This window comes from Setaria viridis, chromosome 9, assembly GCF_005286985.2.
Source record: "Setaria viridis chromosome 9, Setaria_viridis_v4.0, whole genome shotgun sequence".
In the NCBI taxonomy this organism is placed as follows: domain Eukaryota; kingdom Viridiplantae; phylum Streptophyta; class Magnoliopsida; order Poales; family Poaceae; genus Setaria; species Setaria viridis.
In genome coordinates this window covers 54,240,807-54,254,584 of record NC_048271.2, presented here as the reverse complement: position 1 = coordinate 54,254,584, position 13,778 = coordinate 54,240,807, and the positions used below count along the sequence as shown (strand labels likewise).

General features: G+C 52.0%; 3 protein-coding genes across 3 annotated transcripts; 2 read left to right on the top strand and 1 right to left on the bottom strand.

The window, feature by feature from the left end:
- The first annotated feature begins 78 nt into the window (after positions 1-78).
- On the top strand, positions 79-4,578 carry LOC117838693 (uncharacterized). Its single transcript, XM_034718822.2, has 3 exons — positions 79-364; positions 535-937; positions 3,921-4,578. The coding sequence occupies exons 2-3, from the start codon at positions 672-674 to the stop codon at positions 3,976-3,978; spliced, it is 324 nt and encodes a 107-aa protein (XP_034574713.1). The 5' UTR covers positions 79-364; positions 535-671; the 3' UTR covers positions 3,979-4,578.
- Positions 4,579-4,930: 352 nt separating this feature from the next.
- On the top strand, positions 4,931-6,803 carry LOC117838692 (uncharacterized). Its single transcript, XM_034718820.2, has 4 exons — positions 4,931-5,159; positions 5,266-5,357; positions 5,455-6,448; positions 6,533-6,803. Exons 1-3 carry the CDS (start codon positions 5,067-5,069, stop codon positions 6,446-6,448), a joined length of 1,179 nt encoding a protein of 392 aa, XP_034574711.1. The 5' UTR covers positions 4,931-5,066; the 3' UTR covers positions 6,533-6,803.
- A 229-nt stretch (positions 6,804-7,032) lies between these two features.
- On the bottom strand, positions 7,033-13,606 carry LOC117838690 (protein unc-13 homolog). The gene is made up of 5 exons (XM_034718815.2): positions 10,086-13,606; positions 9,091-9,999; positions 8,542-9,003; positions 8,270-8,456; positions 7,033-8,154 (listed from the first exon to the last, which is right to left on the bottom strand). The coding sequence occupies exons 1-5, from the start codon at positions 10,713-10,715 to the stop codon at positions 7,166-7,168; spliced, it is 3,177 nt and encodes a 1,058-aa protein (XP_034574706.1). The 5' UTR covers positions 10,716-13,606; the 3' UTR covers positions 7,033-7,165.
- Positions 13,607-13,778: the final 172 nt, after the last annotated feature.

Genomic DNA, 13,778 nt, shown 5'->3' with positions numbered 1-13,778 from the left:
AAATCTTTGATTACCGAAGATTATTAATTAACTAAACCTAGATAAGGATGATTGAGGATAAATGTAGGTTATCGTTAGCGCCTAGCGGGGAACGGGAGAGAAGCTACACGCGCGCGGGTTAGGCGTCGCCATCGCCACCCCCAAAGGGCCAAGGCGTTGCCCGCGCCGCGCCCCCCTCCCTCCCTAGTGCGCTGCCTCAACGCGCTCGCCTGATTCGCTTGCCCGCGATTCCTCCCCACCAATTCTCCAACCCAACCCAATCCAGCATCTCAAAATTTCCGCAATCTTGAGTCGCCTTTGGCTCCAAATCCACCTCCTTCGATTCGGAAATCCCCTGCCCTCCTCCGATTTTGCGCCAAATTCGGTTAGTTTATTACTCTCAGAGCTTATTACCAATCGCGTGGGTAGATTCGGTTCGTGTTAGTTTTCACTTTCACGCTAAATTTCTGGATTTTCCCTTCATTCTGGTTTGATTTCTTGTCGTTGTTTCTCCCTTTCTGAAATTGAATTGGACGTTTTGAAATTCATGAGCAGCCTCGACCTCAAGATCCGGCTCAGATTTTACCCTGCGATATTCGCATCGAATCCTAGTTGCCAATTTGAGAGGCTTCGGACGCGAGCCGCAGGAAGCGAATCGAATGAATCAGTCTCCTAGTTGATGCCACCCGGCGATGGATCGCCGCATCCTCAGGAGCGCGTCGTGCAACGGCAGCGGTAAGAACCCGCCCCCTTCCTCTCCTGTGGCGGTGTCACGGTCCGCGTCGGTCGCGGGCGCCGGCTCCAAGGACGACGCAGCTGCCGGCGAGCGCAAGGCACTTCTGCCGCGGCAGCCTCCCGGCGGCATGGCGCGGAAGGGCCGCAAGCCGTCCAACCGACGTGTGCAGTGGAAGGATAGTCATGGCAAGAAGCTCACCGAGGTCTTGGAGTTCCAACCTAGGTACGTTCGAAAGAGGCATCCCCACTTACATTTTACGTATACCTCGTTAATGTATTGGTGCAATTATATTAGATGATGATGTGTGGGATAGCGAAGTTCCTTTGAATCAGATGAGTTCTGCGTAACTTCTGCTTGTTTGGGAGGCTACATGAATTTGCACAAATGGAGTTATCTGGATAGGTACGAGTGCCCTGCAGTAACATTTGTTAGGAGTGTTGTCTATAGCAGGAAAGGGGGGAATGATGATCCGATTATTTGTCGGTTGCAACTTCAACTTGAAGTGGTTTCAGTTGTTGGACGATGTGTTGTCTGGCAGGATATGACTTTAGAACATGGATTTGTTAAGGATGTCATAGTCTTCCATTCTCAGCAAGGCTAACGGAATGATTGAGCTTGGGAGCTTTCAATCATCTAATTCAAGTAAGTTGGTTCAATGTCTGTGGTTAGCTTTTCCTGAAGTAACTTGGCGACCTGACTAAGCTGCGGTTTGTCGCTATCTGGATTCAGGGTACAGAACATGTTCTAAACGTGAATTTCTTGCCTAATAGAGCATAGGCCAAGTTTGTTACTGAAGTCTGAAGGCATGGTCTATGTTGTTAGTTTTTGCAAGAAGATACGAAAGGATTGCGTAAAGCATCACTGCATCAGTAAACTAACTACTCCCTCATTTTTGCTATGCACCTAGATATAGTCTATGTCTAGATGCATAATAATATCTATAACCTAGAAAAGCTAAAACGACCTACAATTTGAAACGGAGGGAGTAAAATTGATTGTAGTCACATCGAAGCATGCTCATTTGAATGTTAATAACTGCAAATGAAATAACCTTGGGAAGGAAGCGAGGAGTTAGCTTTGAACTCTACTGCATATCTGATGCCTCAGCAACAGTAACGAGAGTTAGTAAAAGAAATGCCTTTGTGATGAGTTTATGTATTGGTGTCCATTGGTAAACAGGGCTTTAGCGATTAAATGTCTGCAAGTGTTATGATATGAATACTGTGCTATTTCTGGGTATCTAGTCAGGTGATGAGCAATGGAATTTAATGATTTGAATCACTTCGTTTAATTAGATGTCTAGATGGATGAATTGAACTTTGTGATTTTCCGAACATTTATCAGTTACGTGCATGGAGCTGCTCATGTTAATCAGCTGTAGATTGTTGAATTCGCACTCTTTTGTCAATTAATAAATGAAGTTCCAGTACTTAGGAGTTAAGGCAATGAGTTCTCCAAAGAAAGAAAGGATCTAAGACAGCTAATGATCACTTTCTGATTTGTGTCATTTAACAAATATACAGTCAACTGGGCCAAGTTAAACCTGATCACATGTGGAGTATGCATGACAAACCTGTGCTGCACCCGAAGAAGACTTTTTGCTGCTCATGCATCGGGGTGGAAATATTTATTGTTTTTTATGCCATGCCTAGTGCTTTTCATGGGATTTGAAGTTTTGGTTTGCATTAATGAAATGGAAGTCAAAACTCTGTCCTAGTATATCTAGCAGCCAGCTGGAACTAGATGCGCTCACATGGCCATTGAAATTCTTATTCCCTGTGTATTTGGTGATCCAATGGAGCAAAGGAATCTGATTACATGGGCAAATCTTTTATGGGTTTGACCATATACTATAACCAAAAGTTGATACTCCACTTGCCAGGAAGAATTTTGTGGAGACCATTCTCATGGGACCTTATCACTAGTTGTCCGATTACGTTTATTTATCCAATACATCTGATTGTTTGGACCCAGAACAGTAACTCCTCGAGAGGCAGTTGACACGAAACTGCAGTGCTTGGTACAGTTAATTTGACCCTCCATTTTGATATTCCTATTTGATCCACATAGGAACATGTCAATTTTCAGCTACCTTACATTTGTAGGGTATAGTCTTATCTCCACAGATGAGCGAGTAGATTTTGGTAAGATATGGCAATAACATGTCAATGTCATAGTAGATTTTGGTAAGATATGTCAATAACATGTCAATGTCATGCTACTTGAAGATTCCTTTGTTAGCTTGATCTCAGAGATTTGGTGCTATCAACATGCATGCTAACCGTAACCAACTAAATATTTTCTTCTACTGTTAAATTAGTAACTGAACCCCACATCTTTGTGGTATTTGAGCAAATACTAGGTTATGATCTATACGGTCTGTAGGCTTGTAGCTTTCTAGGGAAGTAATGAGGCGAGTAGCATATCCTCAGGTTCTGTTGTGAGAAAGTTATTGCAGTTTGACCTTGTTAACATTTTTCAGGTTATGAATTTTGCCTCAAGATATTTGTTTTACATGTTTATGACACCATTTGTCGCACTTTTAGTTCCTGGGAACCAGCTAAGTTAACAGCTATGATTTTGGTTACATTAGCGGAGTCCTTTATTGTCTTAGTAAAATCCTTAACTTTAGGTCCCTTTTAGGGATTTTTCGAGTTGATTCATTATTTTGGGATCCATTGAGTTCTTCGTTAACAGCTACAGTACGTTTTTGTTACATTAGCGGTGTCTTATGATCTTTGTCAATTTTGAGATCTATTGAGTTCTTTGTAACTAGTCATGCTGTAATGCAATAAAAGATTATCTCTAGTGGGGCTAGTGGCCCTTTTGTCCACCACTATATTTCCCAACTGAGGATATTATGTTACCCTTTTGTGAAAACATTTTATTTCCCACTGTTGTCTTCTAACTTCCCAGCACAAACTATTATATTGCAGCACCACATTAGGTACTTTGAGTGTGATTTTCGATACAGAAAAACTGCTCTCCTTATTAGGTATAGGTAAGGGGTGGGGGGGCACGAAGCGTGTGCATGATGTTGTAATTATGTTTATAACAAATCAGATATATTTGCTCATTGCTCCTGTGTTTGAAATGCCTGGAGTGTCTCTGATCTTGTTCATGATGGCAGTTCAAGTGAAGTTTACTACTTCTATACGCTTTTGTTAATCTCTTCCGCTAACTACATCCTTTACATAATTTGCAGTGACTCAAGCGACTCAGATGACGAATATCTGGATACTTGCATATGCTCAATCATGTAAATAGCACAGAACTAAATCTCTGGGGCATCTCGCACAGGTGGATTCTATTATGTGTATAAAGAGCTGTATCTCAGTATTACTGTCTCCGGCTTGGCCCTAACAGTAACAGTCATGCATACATAAGTTCATTCCAACAGACTCTGTCTGTCCCCTCGTCGCAAGGAAGTGCATTTTGCAATGATGGCCAAACTGGTGATGAGCAGCAGTTGGATCTGTTGGACATTTAGCTGGCCTTAACTTGGAGTTACATCGAAGTCCTAGAATTGATCACTGGTTACAATAGTTAGGCAGGACAAAAGAAGCCGAGAAAGAATGCCTTTCTTTGGTTTATTTTTGGATCCCCACATCATCCTGAGTTTTTGGCCGAGTAATGATTTATATGATAAAGTCAAATGATATTAGAATCGTACACTACTAATTCTTATGCATGATTCAGATCGATTTTGTCAATAGTGTTTGATGTATTAACATGGGATGTTCCTTTTTGATACTTGCTGTCAACATCTGTTATTCTATTTACAGGAATTCATGTCCAGACTACTGTTAAAAAGTGTATTCTTCTGAACAAAATGATCAATGGAATTCCTTCTTTGCATCTAATTTATGCCGCTTTGCTTGTACTTGGAAACTAACGCTTTCTTTCTGAGATGATGACTGGCTTACCACAGAAGTTAAAAATCGCCGACCCAGCCGAGCTCTCAGATTTTATTTTTTTTTTGAGATCTTAGCCGAGCTCTCAGAAATGGAGTGAACTGGTGGTCCACGCATGACCATGGGCCAAATTGGACCGGCCCATGTGACGCAGCCCGTTTCCTCGATGACCCTCGGATTCCTCCTGGTGGAGGGCCCCACAAGGCTCTCCAACACGAGTTCCGTCCGTCCAACGGTCACTTGCCAGCTGGGTCAACTTGACCGTTACCACTCGCTCGCGGCGCTTCACCTTTTTCCTCAACGGCTTCATCCCCACCCTCTGTTTTCCTCCCCTTCCCGCTCCCCCAAATGCCGCCACCTCCTCATCACTAGTCATCATCAGTGCCCCGCTCCCCCTCCCACTCCTCTGCCGCATTTCGCCGTCGCCGCGGAACCCGATGGGCTGCTTCCTTGGCTGCTTCGGGGGGGCCAAGGAGCGCCGCCGCCGCCGCAAGCGGTCTCCGGCACAGTCCCCCAACGGCCGCGCCCGGGTAACTGACTCGATCCGCTTTCTACTTTGTTTCTCCCCGTTGTTCGTTCCAATTTTAGGGTTAGATCGGATCATCTGATCGAATCTGTGTGTGTGATGGGGATCAGGCCGCGACGCGGGTTACGCCGAAGAAGGTCGATTTGGATGGGGAGGCCGTCTCCGCCGCCGCGCCGCTCCTGGCGACGCTCCTCGAGCTGAGGTTCGTGGTGGATGGCTGCAATGCAATTTCGATCTGCGAGATGAGCTGTTCACGTTGGGGAATTCGTCTCATGTCATGGTGCACTCCGTTTGTTCAGGGACTCCACGGATGACATGTGCTTGGCCGTCGTGAAGAAGAAGGTGACGTTCGATCCCAACGTCACCACCTACGAGGCGGCCGCGATCCCGGAGGAGGACGGCGAGGGAGCCGATCCGGAGGATGATGGGGCTAGCAGGGAGAAGGACTGGATGCTGGCGCCGGAGTGCGCCAAGTCCGAGGCCGTCCCCTTCAACCACAGGTACAGCAACTGCGCCGACAGTGACAACGACAGCGAGTACGAGGACGCCGAGGAGGAAGAGTACGACGAATTCGAAGACGACGAGGAGGATGAGGAGGAAGAGGACGGGCTCGATGAGTGCGCCATCGACGACGACGATGAAGAGCACGGTCTCCTCGGCATTGGGCGTAGCGAGGAGGAGGCCTGCGAGTCGCTCTTCCTGCTCCCGATCAGCAAGACGTCCAAGGAGAGCGGCGGCCAGGTAGCGGCGCCAGGCGTCGCCGCGCCAGAGGCCCCTTCGGTGCTTAACTCGGTGGAGAACCTCACCCAGTGGAAGGAAGCCAAGCCCCGCGCCGCCGCCGCGCCGAAGTCCTCGGACAAAGAGAACGTCACGCTTGGGCAGGAGAACCGGATGGGTCTCCTCGCCGAGCCAGCGGTGCCGGCCAAGAAGAAGGACGAGAGGCCGGCGGGATCGGACTACAGCTACACCCCCAGCACGCCGAGCAAGCAGGAGGCCTCCGTGGACGCCAGCCTCTCCACATGGCTCGGTTCCTCGGGAACGCCTGAGAGCAACTCGGTCCGGTCCTACTCGCCGATCAGCCGGGAGGACAGGCCGATCCTTGGGGCCCTGACCGTGGAGGACATCAAGATATCGTCGGCTAACTCGTCACCGAGGAGGTCGAGATCCCCAAGCCCGAGCCCGGATGACATGCCGATCCTTGGGACGGTGGGGGCTTACTGGAACTGCAGTGCTAAGGGGGCTGATCCGGTGACAAGAGGGGGGTTTATGAGGACCAGAACCAGATTTGGCTAGGTGAGCTTACAATCTCAGCAATCTGACTGCTGATGTACTTCATGCCTGCTGAAAGTATAATCTTCTAATGGTAAACATTTGCAGAATTTTGCAGGATGAGACGGTGAATTGGTAATGGACACCTCCCGCTGGGAGGATCGGTGGTTGTGCTTGGGAAATGCAAAGATACAGAGTCTGTGGGAGTGCGAGAGATTGTGAAACCAGTTACATTTCTGTGATCTGTCTATTCTTTCATATGTTGTAAACATTACATTGCCATCATCCGTACTCTAGCATGATGTTTTTGTGGCACTGTCAATATGATGTATTACTTCAACATTATTCTTTTGTCAATATGATGAATTGCAATTGCTCCTGTTCCCCCTTTCTGAACTATGCTTGCCTGTTACCCCATCTGAACTGCTTTGTTTGGTTCTCCCCCTGTATCTCTTCTTGTACAGTCCAAATTGACCTGTAAGGAGAGTTACATTTGCTGGCTGGTTTGAGAATTCAGGGACCTATTTTTCTACCCGGGATACTCCAAAATTCAGACTAAATCCCTTCCCTCGACCTTCATTCCTGCAATGAAAACTACAAACTGCCAATGATTTTAAACGTATTTGTTTTCAAGTACTTGTAATACACAAACACGATGTATATGCAAAATAAAGTCTGAAACACACTCACGCACATACTCTGGCCGCGAGAACAAAAAGATCCAGCGAGCCTAGTCAGCGGTTACCGCCTCTTGGGAAGCTGGAACGTGCGCTTCAGGAAGTGGCTGGCGACCTCGTCATCGCGGTGGCACAGCACGCGCAGGATGGTGTTTGGGTCCGTGCGGCTCCACCACATGGTCGTCGGCGGCATTGGTAGCGGCTGCCTGGGGGAGACCGCCCCGGTGGTCTCGCACGCCGCGATGCCGAACTCCTCCACGAGCTGCTCCGTCGGCTGGCCCATGAGCGCGACGACGCCTTCTGCTGCTTGGGCCTCGGCCTCGACCACCTCCTCGGCCACCAGGCCCTCGCCACGCGTGCAGAAGGCTCGCTTCAGGCTCCGGAAGTCCTCCTCGATAATGGCGTGCTCCTCCGTCGTGAAGCTCCTCTCGCTGCCGCCGGCGAGCAGGACCATCAAGAACGCCTGGAACGAGGCCTTCATCACCTCCCGAACGGCCACCGGCTGCGCGCGGTCGACGAGGACGGAGACGAGGAACGACAGGTTCTGCTTGAGCGTGCGGAGCGCGGGGCGGATGCGGGCGTCCGCGACGGCGCCGACGTAGAGGCCGCCGTAGAAGGAGTGGTGCGAGTCCAAGAAGATGAGGCGGTACGCGGCGACCTCGGCGACACGAATGATCGCCGACTGGGCCGCGGCGCGGGGATGGTCGAAGTGGTTGGACTGCGCGAGGTGGCGGCCGGCGGCGGAGGACGTCGGCGAGCTGCACCTGCCGTGAGAGAAGAAGGACAGCGACTTGTCGAGCGCGTGGATGTGGCTGAGCAGGTAGTGGAGGGTGTTGAGCCGGATGTAGAGGCGCTGCGTGCCGCGGCTCGTGGACGGGCGCGGGTTGTTGCCGCCGGAGAAGGACGCGCTCTGGCCGTGGTACACGCCGCCGCGCGGGCTCGTCACGGTGGTTCGGCACGGCGACGCTGCCCTCCTCCAGAGCCTGATGATCCTCGAGTCCTGGTTGCACCTCGTCAGCGGCGGCAACGACGGGAGGTAGCTCTGCATATTGCCTGAAACACAAGGACTGAGATGTCAATATTACCGTGGGAAAAGCATCTGAAATGGTAGCAGCATCTGCAGAAGCAGCAGACACGTGTGATACAATGCTCGTGATCGTCAACGTACCGCAAGACGAGAGGAAGGAGATGTACTCTTGAAAGATCGCCCCCAGGCCGTCAGCGAGGTCTTGAACCATGCCGTCCCTCGCTGTCACTGGGATACCAAAGAACTCGTCGACGGTCGCCTTGGCCAGCTTCATCAGCTCCACCGCCGATCGCGCATATTGCTCGCCTTTGGACTTCGGTATCCAGCTCTACAATGGCAGCTTCGGTGTCAGACTTAAAACATTGGACGATCAATGGGAGCATGTTTGATTGACACGGTGAAATTGGGCAGACCTCGGTATCTTTGGCTCTTAGGAGGCACTCCTTGGCAATCCTGAGCCTCTCCTCGATCCAAGTTTTGAGGAAGCGCAGAACAAGGGACTCGACGTCGTAGGGGACCACCTCCCTCACCACCGACTTGCCGCCGTCGTCGCTGTCCGCCACATCCTCCACCACCATCTGCACCAGGGCCTTCTCGAGCCTGCCCGCCGCGTGCAGCACGTGCACGAGCTCGTTGGTCAGGCAGGTGGCCTTGGCCAGGTACTGCTTGAGCACGACGCCATAGCAGCTGTGGAGCGTGACCACGGCGGCCGCGCCTGGGAACGGGTGCCACCGCTTCAGCACGGGGCTAAAGCTATCGTGCTCGGACCGCGCGAGCTGTTCGGTGTCCTTGGCGAGCCGTACCAGGATCTCGCTGGGCTCGTCGTCGCGGTTGATGATCATGCTGTTTCCTTGCCCAAGTTCGTTCTCTAGTACCTGCGGTTTCATCAAATCAGAGCAATCCTCAACATTTAGGCACATGATTGAAACTGAAAATGTGGCCAGGCCACGTACGCCGCTAACCTTGGTGAAGGCACTTCTCATGGAGCACCTCACGTAGTAATCGACACGGTCGCCGGCGAAGCTCCCTACGCCGCCGCCTTCGTGCTCGGACTCCGCGAAAGCGACGCCCATGCCCGGCACGCTCTCTGCGATGATCTTGCTCGTGGAAAGTGCCAGCGACAGGGCATTTTCCATGGCGCCAACGCCAGTGCCAGCCATGCCCTTCCCGTACCTCTCATGGTATTCTAGCAGCCGTTTCTCCGACCAGTCATGTATGGCCCCGAGAACGCTGGAGAGCACCAGGGCATACACCGGGTCACGGTTCTCCTGCTTGGCGTCGGTTGCCACGTCCGTGAGCATTATGAGCGCGGCGCCGGCGAGGTCCGGCTCGATCTGCCCCGTGGCCACGTACTGCTGGAAGAAGATCCAAGCGAAGCATACGTTATGCAGCATCTTATCCATTCCTAGCGTCGTCCAGGTCCGCTTCATGAGCTCGAGGAGTTCATCCACCTCGTCGAGCACGACGGTCGCGTCCTTGAGGTCAAAGATGGCCTGGAGCAGCGACACGTAGAGGAGCACGTTGAGAGGGTAGCCATCGGCCCAGTGGCAGGCCTCGCCGGGGTGCCCGGTGCCGGGAGCCGAGCGCCAGGCGAGGGCGAGCACGGCGTCGCAGAGGGCGCGCATGGTGTCCGAGGCCTTGCCGGTGTCGATGGCGCGGGCGTCGGCGGCCTGCATGATCTCCCGGAACCGGAGCACGGGGGCGTTGAGGCGGTCGAGGGGGAGGGACGGGTGGAGGATTAGCCCCGCCTCCAGGAGCTTGAGCTGCCGGCGCTGCCACTGGTGGTGCTCGTCACTGTCGGCGAAGTCGGTGAGCTTCAGCTGCCGGAGAAGCTCGAGCGGCAGGATGATCGTCTCCGCCTTCTTCCCCACCTGCAACCTTAACCCGTCATCAACTCTAAGCGTCCATCCAATCAATGGGGGCCACCCGAATCACGCGTCAGTGTGGATGGACGGACCTGGCCGACGAGGGTACGCATGAGCGTCTTGCGCAGGCGGGCGTCGCTCTGATCCGTGACCCGCATCTGCTGCCGCATGATCTCGGCCGAGGTCATCGGCCGCCTCGCCTTCCCCGGCGACCCCGGCGCGTGGTCTCGCATCGAGCGCATACGGCCGGGCGACCCCGGCGCCTGGTCTCGCATCGCGCGCATCCGGCCGGGGGACCCCGGCGCGGACGACGCGCTCATGCTGCTCCGCACGGTGGTGGGCTGCGACGCCCGCCGCGCCTTGAGCCCCAGCGCCCGCTTGACCCTGCTGCTGACGACGTTCATCCCCGTGCCGCCTCTCGGCCCGGCCCCGATCGTCGGCGACCCGTCCCCTCCGCCGTCGCCACCCGCCGGGTAATAGTTTAGCCCTCCTCCCCTCCCGCCGGCCGCGCGGCACGACATGAAGAACACCTCGTACGCGGCCTCCCGGAGCTCGGCGCGGGAGAGGCCATCGACGCCTCCGAAGGGGCAGTCGACGGGTTCCGCGGCGGCGGCGGCGATGGAGCCGAGGCTGCGCGCGTCGAGCTCGGTGGCGGTGGTCTCCGAGGAGCGTGCGAAGGAGGAGGCGGACCGCGAACGGTGCTGGTGCTGGAGGCGCCCCATGTCCTCTTCCCCGCCGATCGAGCAGCAGCGGCTGCTGGCTCTCTCGGCCCCAGGGAGAGGCGGGGGCACGCCAGAAAGGGGGAAGCGCGGAGACCGCGCGCGGGGGAGGGGGTGGCCGTGCTCCCGATCCCGCGGGCGGCTGGCATATGGCCGTGGCCGCTCGCCGCGCCGCCGTTCCAGGTGAGCATGACAGCTGGGTTCACGGATCTTTGGAGTCCGCCGGTTATTCTTGGGACGGACTCGTATGGGCTTTATCGGCAGGACAGCCCAGCAAAAAGTCGGCAGCTTATATGGGTCCGTCTAAAAGGCCGGCCGTCCAAGAACGGTAAGCACACGGTCCAACGACTGCATGGTGCAGCCTAGCCCATCTGTTTCCTCTGTTTTGGGCTAATGGGCTCAAAAGTTGGGTTCTAGCTTGGACAGAGTTTTGTCCTAGTCACCGGACCAGACACGATCACACGACAGGTGATTCACTGATTCCTCCCAAGAAAAAGAAAAGGAACAGGATGTAAAGACAAGTGATTCTTATCCCTTTTCACTGAGTTGTTGACACATACGATGTACATGGCCAATTGCTTTCGTGCATGCTAATATCCTCTACCATTTGCACTAATTGCTCGCTGAAGTAATGACGCATCAAAAGTTAATCAAAGAAGCAGAATTCCTCAGTGGTCAGAGATGTGGTGCTCATCCAGCATACCATTCAACACTGCGAATGAATGCCCCCGACTCCCTATGGGAGACTGACGAATGCATTGAACAAGGCCCACAGCCCCCACAAGCTTCTCAGTCTAGAAAGACCAAAACACTGTCGACTGACGATGGCATGAATGAACCCATGAATGTTCAGGTCAAAGAAGGACCAGCAGGAAACCGATACTAATCACGTTCGATTAGCACGTTCCGGCGGCGTTCCGCTATCTCTTCTGGGGGGCTAAGCGTACTGAAAATGAGGTGATCACGACGTCCTTCGCTTTGTCATGCATGTAATCTCTTCAGGGATACTGACAACGAGGTCTTCTGTCTACCACCTCAGCAATGGTAACTCGATTCAGTTGTAGTCATCACACGCGCCTGGGATTTCGTATGGACTGTTCCCTTGGTTCATGGATCGTTGCTTCTTGCTTGTTGTCTTGCATCTCAGCTCTCTCAGGAGTAGTAGTTTTCATCCATTGATCGCAACAGGGATATCAATGCTAGCTTTACTGTCATGGAGTCGATTTCTACTGCAAACAAGTACTAACACGGAATCTTGATGGATGAACGGGAGGTTTGGCTGGTGGCAAAGAGCCAAACAGCTGGCTTCGCCAAATGGCAAGGTAGAGGTTCTTCTCCTTGTGACGGCAACATCGACGATCTTGTCGATGTATACTTGTCAGTACTTTCTTCAGTCCATCCACCCAAAACGCACGTCTGCTCGCCAAAAGTCTCCGCAGACTGCTAGAGCCTGGTACGGTGGTACCTATCCATTGACGATTCATTGATTGGGGACAAGTGGACAACTGCAGAAGACTTTGGAGGATCGGGAATCACTGTCACTGGTTTGTGGGCCATGCTGATGAGGTACATGCTCTTCTTCCCTAGATGATTGTGAACTTACTTCTATTTTTTTAAAAAAATAAAAATCCCATCTTTTCAAGAGAGATTTTCTTGCACGCATCTTTTACTGTGTTCTGCGTTCTCATCTTTTTCCCTCGCGAGCCCGGCTTCAGAGTTTCAGACCGATATGATTCCGCCGTAGAAGCACTATTTGTGGAAATCCTATAGGTTTTTACGAGAGTGGTGATAGTGAAAGTTGTAAAATCCTATATGGCGCCGCCTTCTTATTAATACAAAGATACCCGACTCTCTTCCGTCTTTGTGAGAAAAAAAATACCACTTGACTTTCTTTACCCTAAAAATCTGTCGAATTTCTCGAGGCATATTCGCAACTCGAATGGTTGATATTTGAGGGAGCCATGGTGCACGCACTTGGGTGCGGGGACGAGCCCGATCCAGAACGTGGACGCACAAGACTTTTGTGCTTGTGCCGGTAGCATCCATGGCCCTTGTCGATGTACTCCTCCTGGGATTCCCACACACAGTTGCCTCTCAGGCTCACCAAAAGTCCCTGAAGACGACGACTCGAGCTACTTGCAAAGCCTGTAATTGTCTTCACTGGCAATTACACATTTGCTTAACAATGCTGGCGCAGTGGTGCGGGGCCTACTCATTTTGACTAGTGACCTGGCCACTTCACTTGAGATGTGCAGTGCCGTCGACTGCAGAAACTACTTGCTTGGCAGTCAGAGTGCCACTCGTGCCCCTTCGCTGTAGATAACAATTGCAGGAGACTTTGGACTTTTGGAGGATCCCATTCCCATCACGGATTTTGTGCGCCACATTGATCGATAAGGGATCGATGTTTGAGTGTGTGACCACACCGTCACGTCACAAATCAACCTATCCAGATGTCAAGAAAGCTACGGATCATATTCTGAAAAGTGTCATGGCAATGGCATGGATAAACCTTCGTGAGACTACTCTGTTTTCCCACTAAAATTGGTAATGATGCTTGGGAGGAGCGAACCAAATATGCACACCTCGCTTTTGCTTGTAAGTACAACATTGCTTTTTTCTTTTTTTCAGAATACATAGTATCAAGTTATAACGCAGACTAGCTGGGCACACGCACACAGTTTTAAGCGCACTTGATACCTATATGGCTAACTATTACAACCCAAGAACAGATTCTAGTCAGTTAGACCGGACCACCTAGTAGACCTATTGTCCTTTCTGCCGGCCATCCCAAACAGCCATATACTTAGCTCCGGACTGAACCCATAGTTGACCTTTCTTGACGCTGATGTTCACCAGTTGACTCTCGTTAATGCTAGGTCGGCTGTCGAAAGTCCTAGCATTCCTCTCCTTCCAGATGGTCCAGGTGATCAACATGACGACCGAGTCCAGGCCCGTCTGCAGTGTACAAGAGGATTCTGGACCACGGTAAGAAATCAGAATGCTGCCGCCAGCCCTGATCGTCAACAAGTAAGCAAAGCTCACGAACCGAGTTCCGAGCATTTC

What these genes read in the sequence shown, in the direction of transcription:
- LOC117838690 (XM_034718815.2), bottom strand. Translation starts at nt 10,715, where the DNA reads ATGGGGCGCCTCCAGCACCAGCACCGTTCGCGGTCCGCCTCCTCCTTC. An exon ending in TAAGAGCCAAAGATACCGAG is followed by an intron (nt 8,457 to 8,541) that starts GTCTGCCCAATT and finishes CTGCCATTGTAG; the next exon opens with AGCTGGATACCGAAGTCCAA. An exon ending in CTCCTTCCTCTCGTCTTGCG is followed by an intron (nt 8,155 to 8,269) that starts GTACGTTGACGA and finishes CTTGTGTTTCAG; the next exon opens with GCAATATGCAGAGCTACCTC.
- LOC117838693 (XM_034718822.2), top strand. Translation starts at nt 672, where the DNA reads ATGGATCGCCGCATCCTCAGGAGCGCGTCGTGCAACGGCAGCGGTAAG. An exon ending in GTCTTGGAGTTCCAACCTAG is followed by an intron (nt 938 to 3,920) that starts GTACGTTCGAAA and finishes CATAATTTGCAG; the next exon opens with TGACTCAAGCGACTCAGATG.
- LOC117838692 (XM_034718820.2), top strand. Translation starts at nt 5,067, where the DNA reads ATGGGCTGCTTCCTTGGCTGCTTCGGGGGGGCCAAGGAGCGCCGCCGC. An exon ending in CCCCCAACGGCCGCGCCCGG is followed by an intron (nt 5,160 to 5,265) that starts GTAACTGACTCG and finishes GATGGGGATCAG; the next exon opens with GCCGCGACGCGGGTTACGCC. An exon ending in GCGACGCTCCTCGAGCTGAG is followed by an intron (nt 5,358 to 5,454) that starts GTTCGTGGTGGA and finishes CCGTTTGTTCAG; the next exon opens with GGACTCCACGGATGACATGT.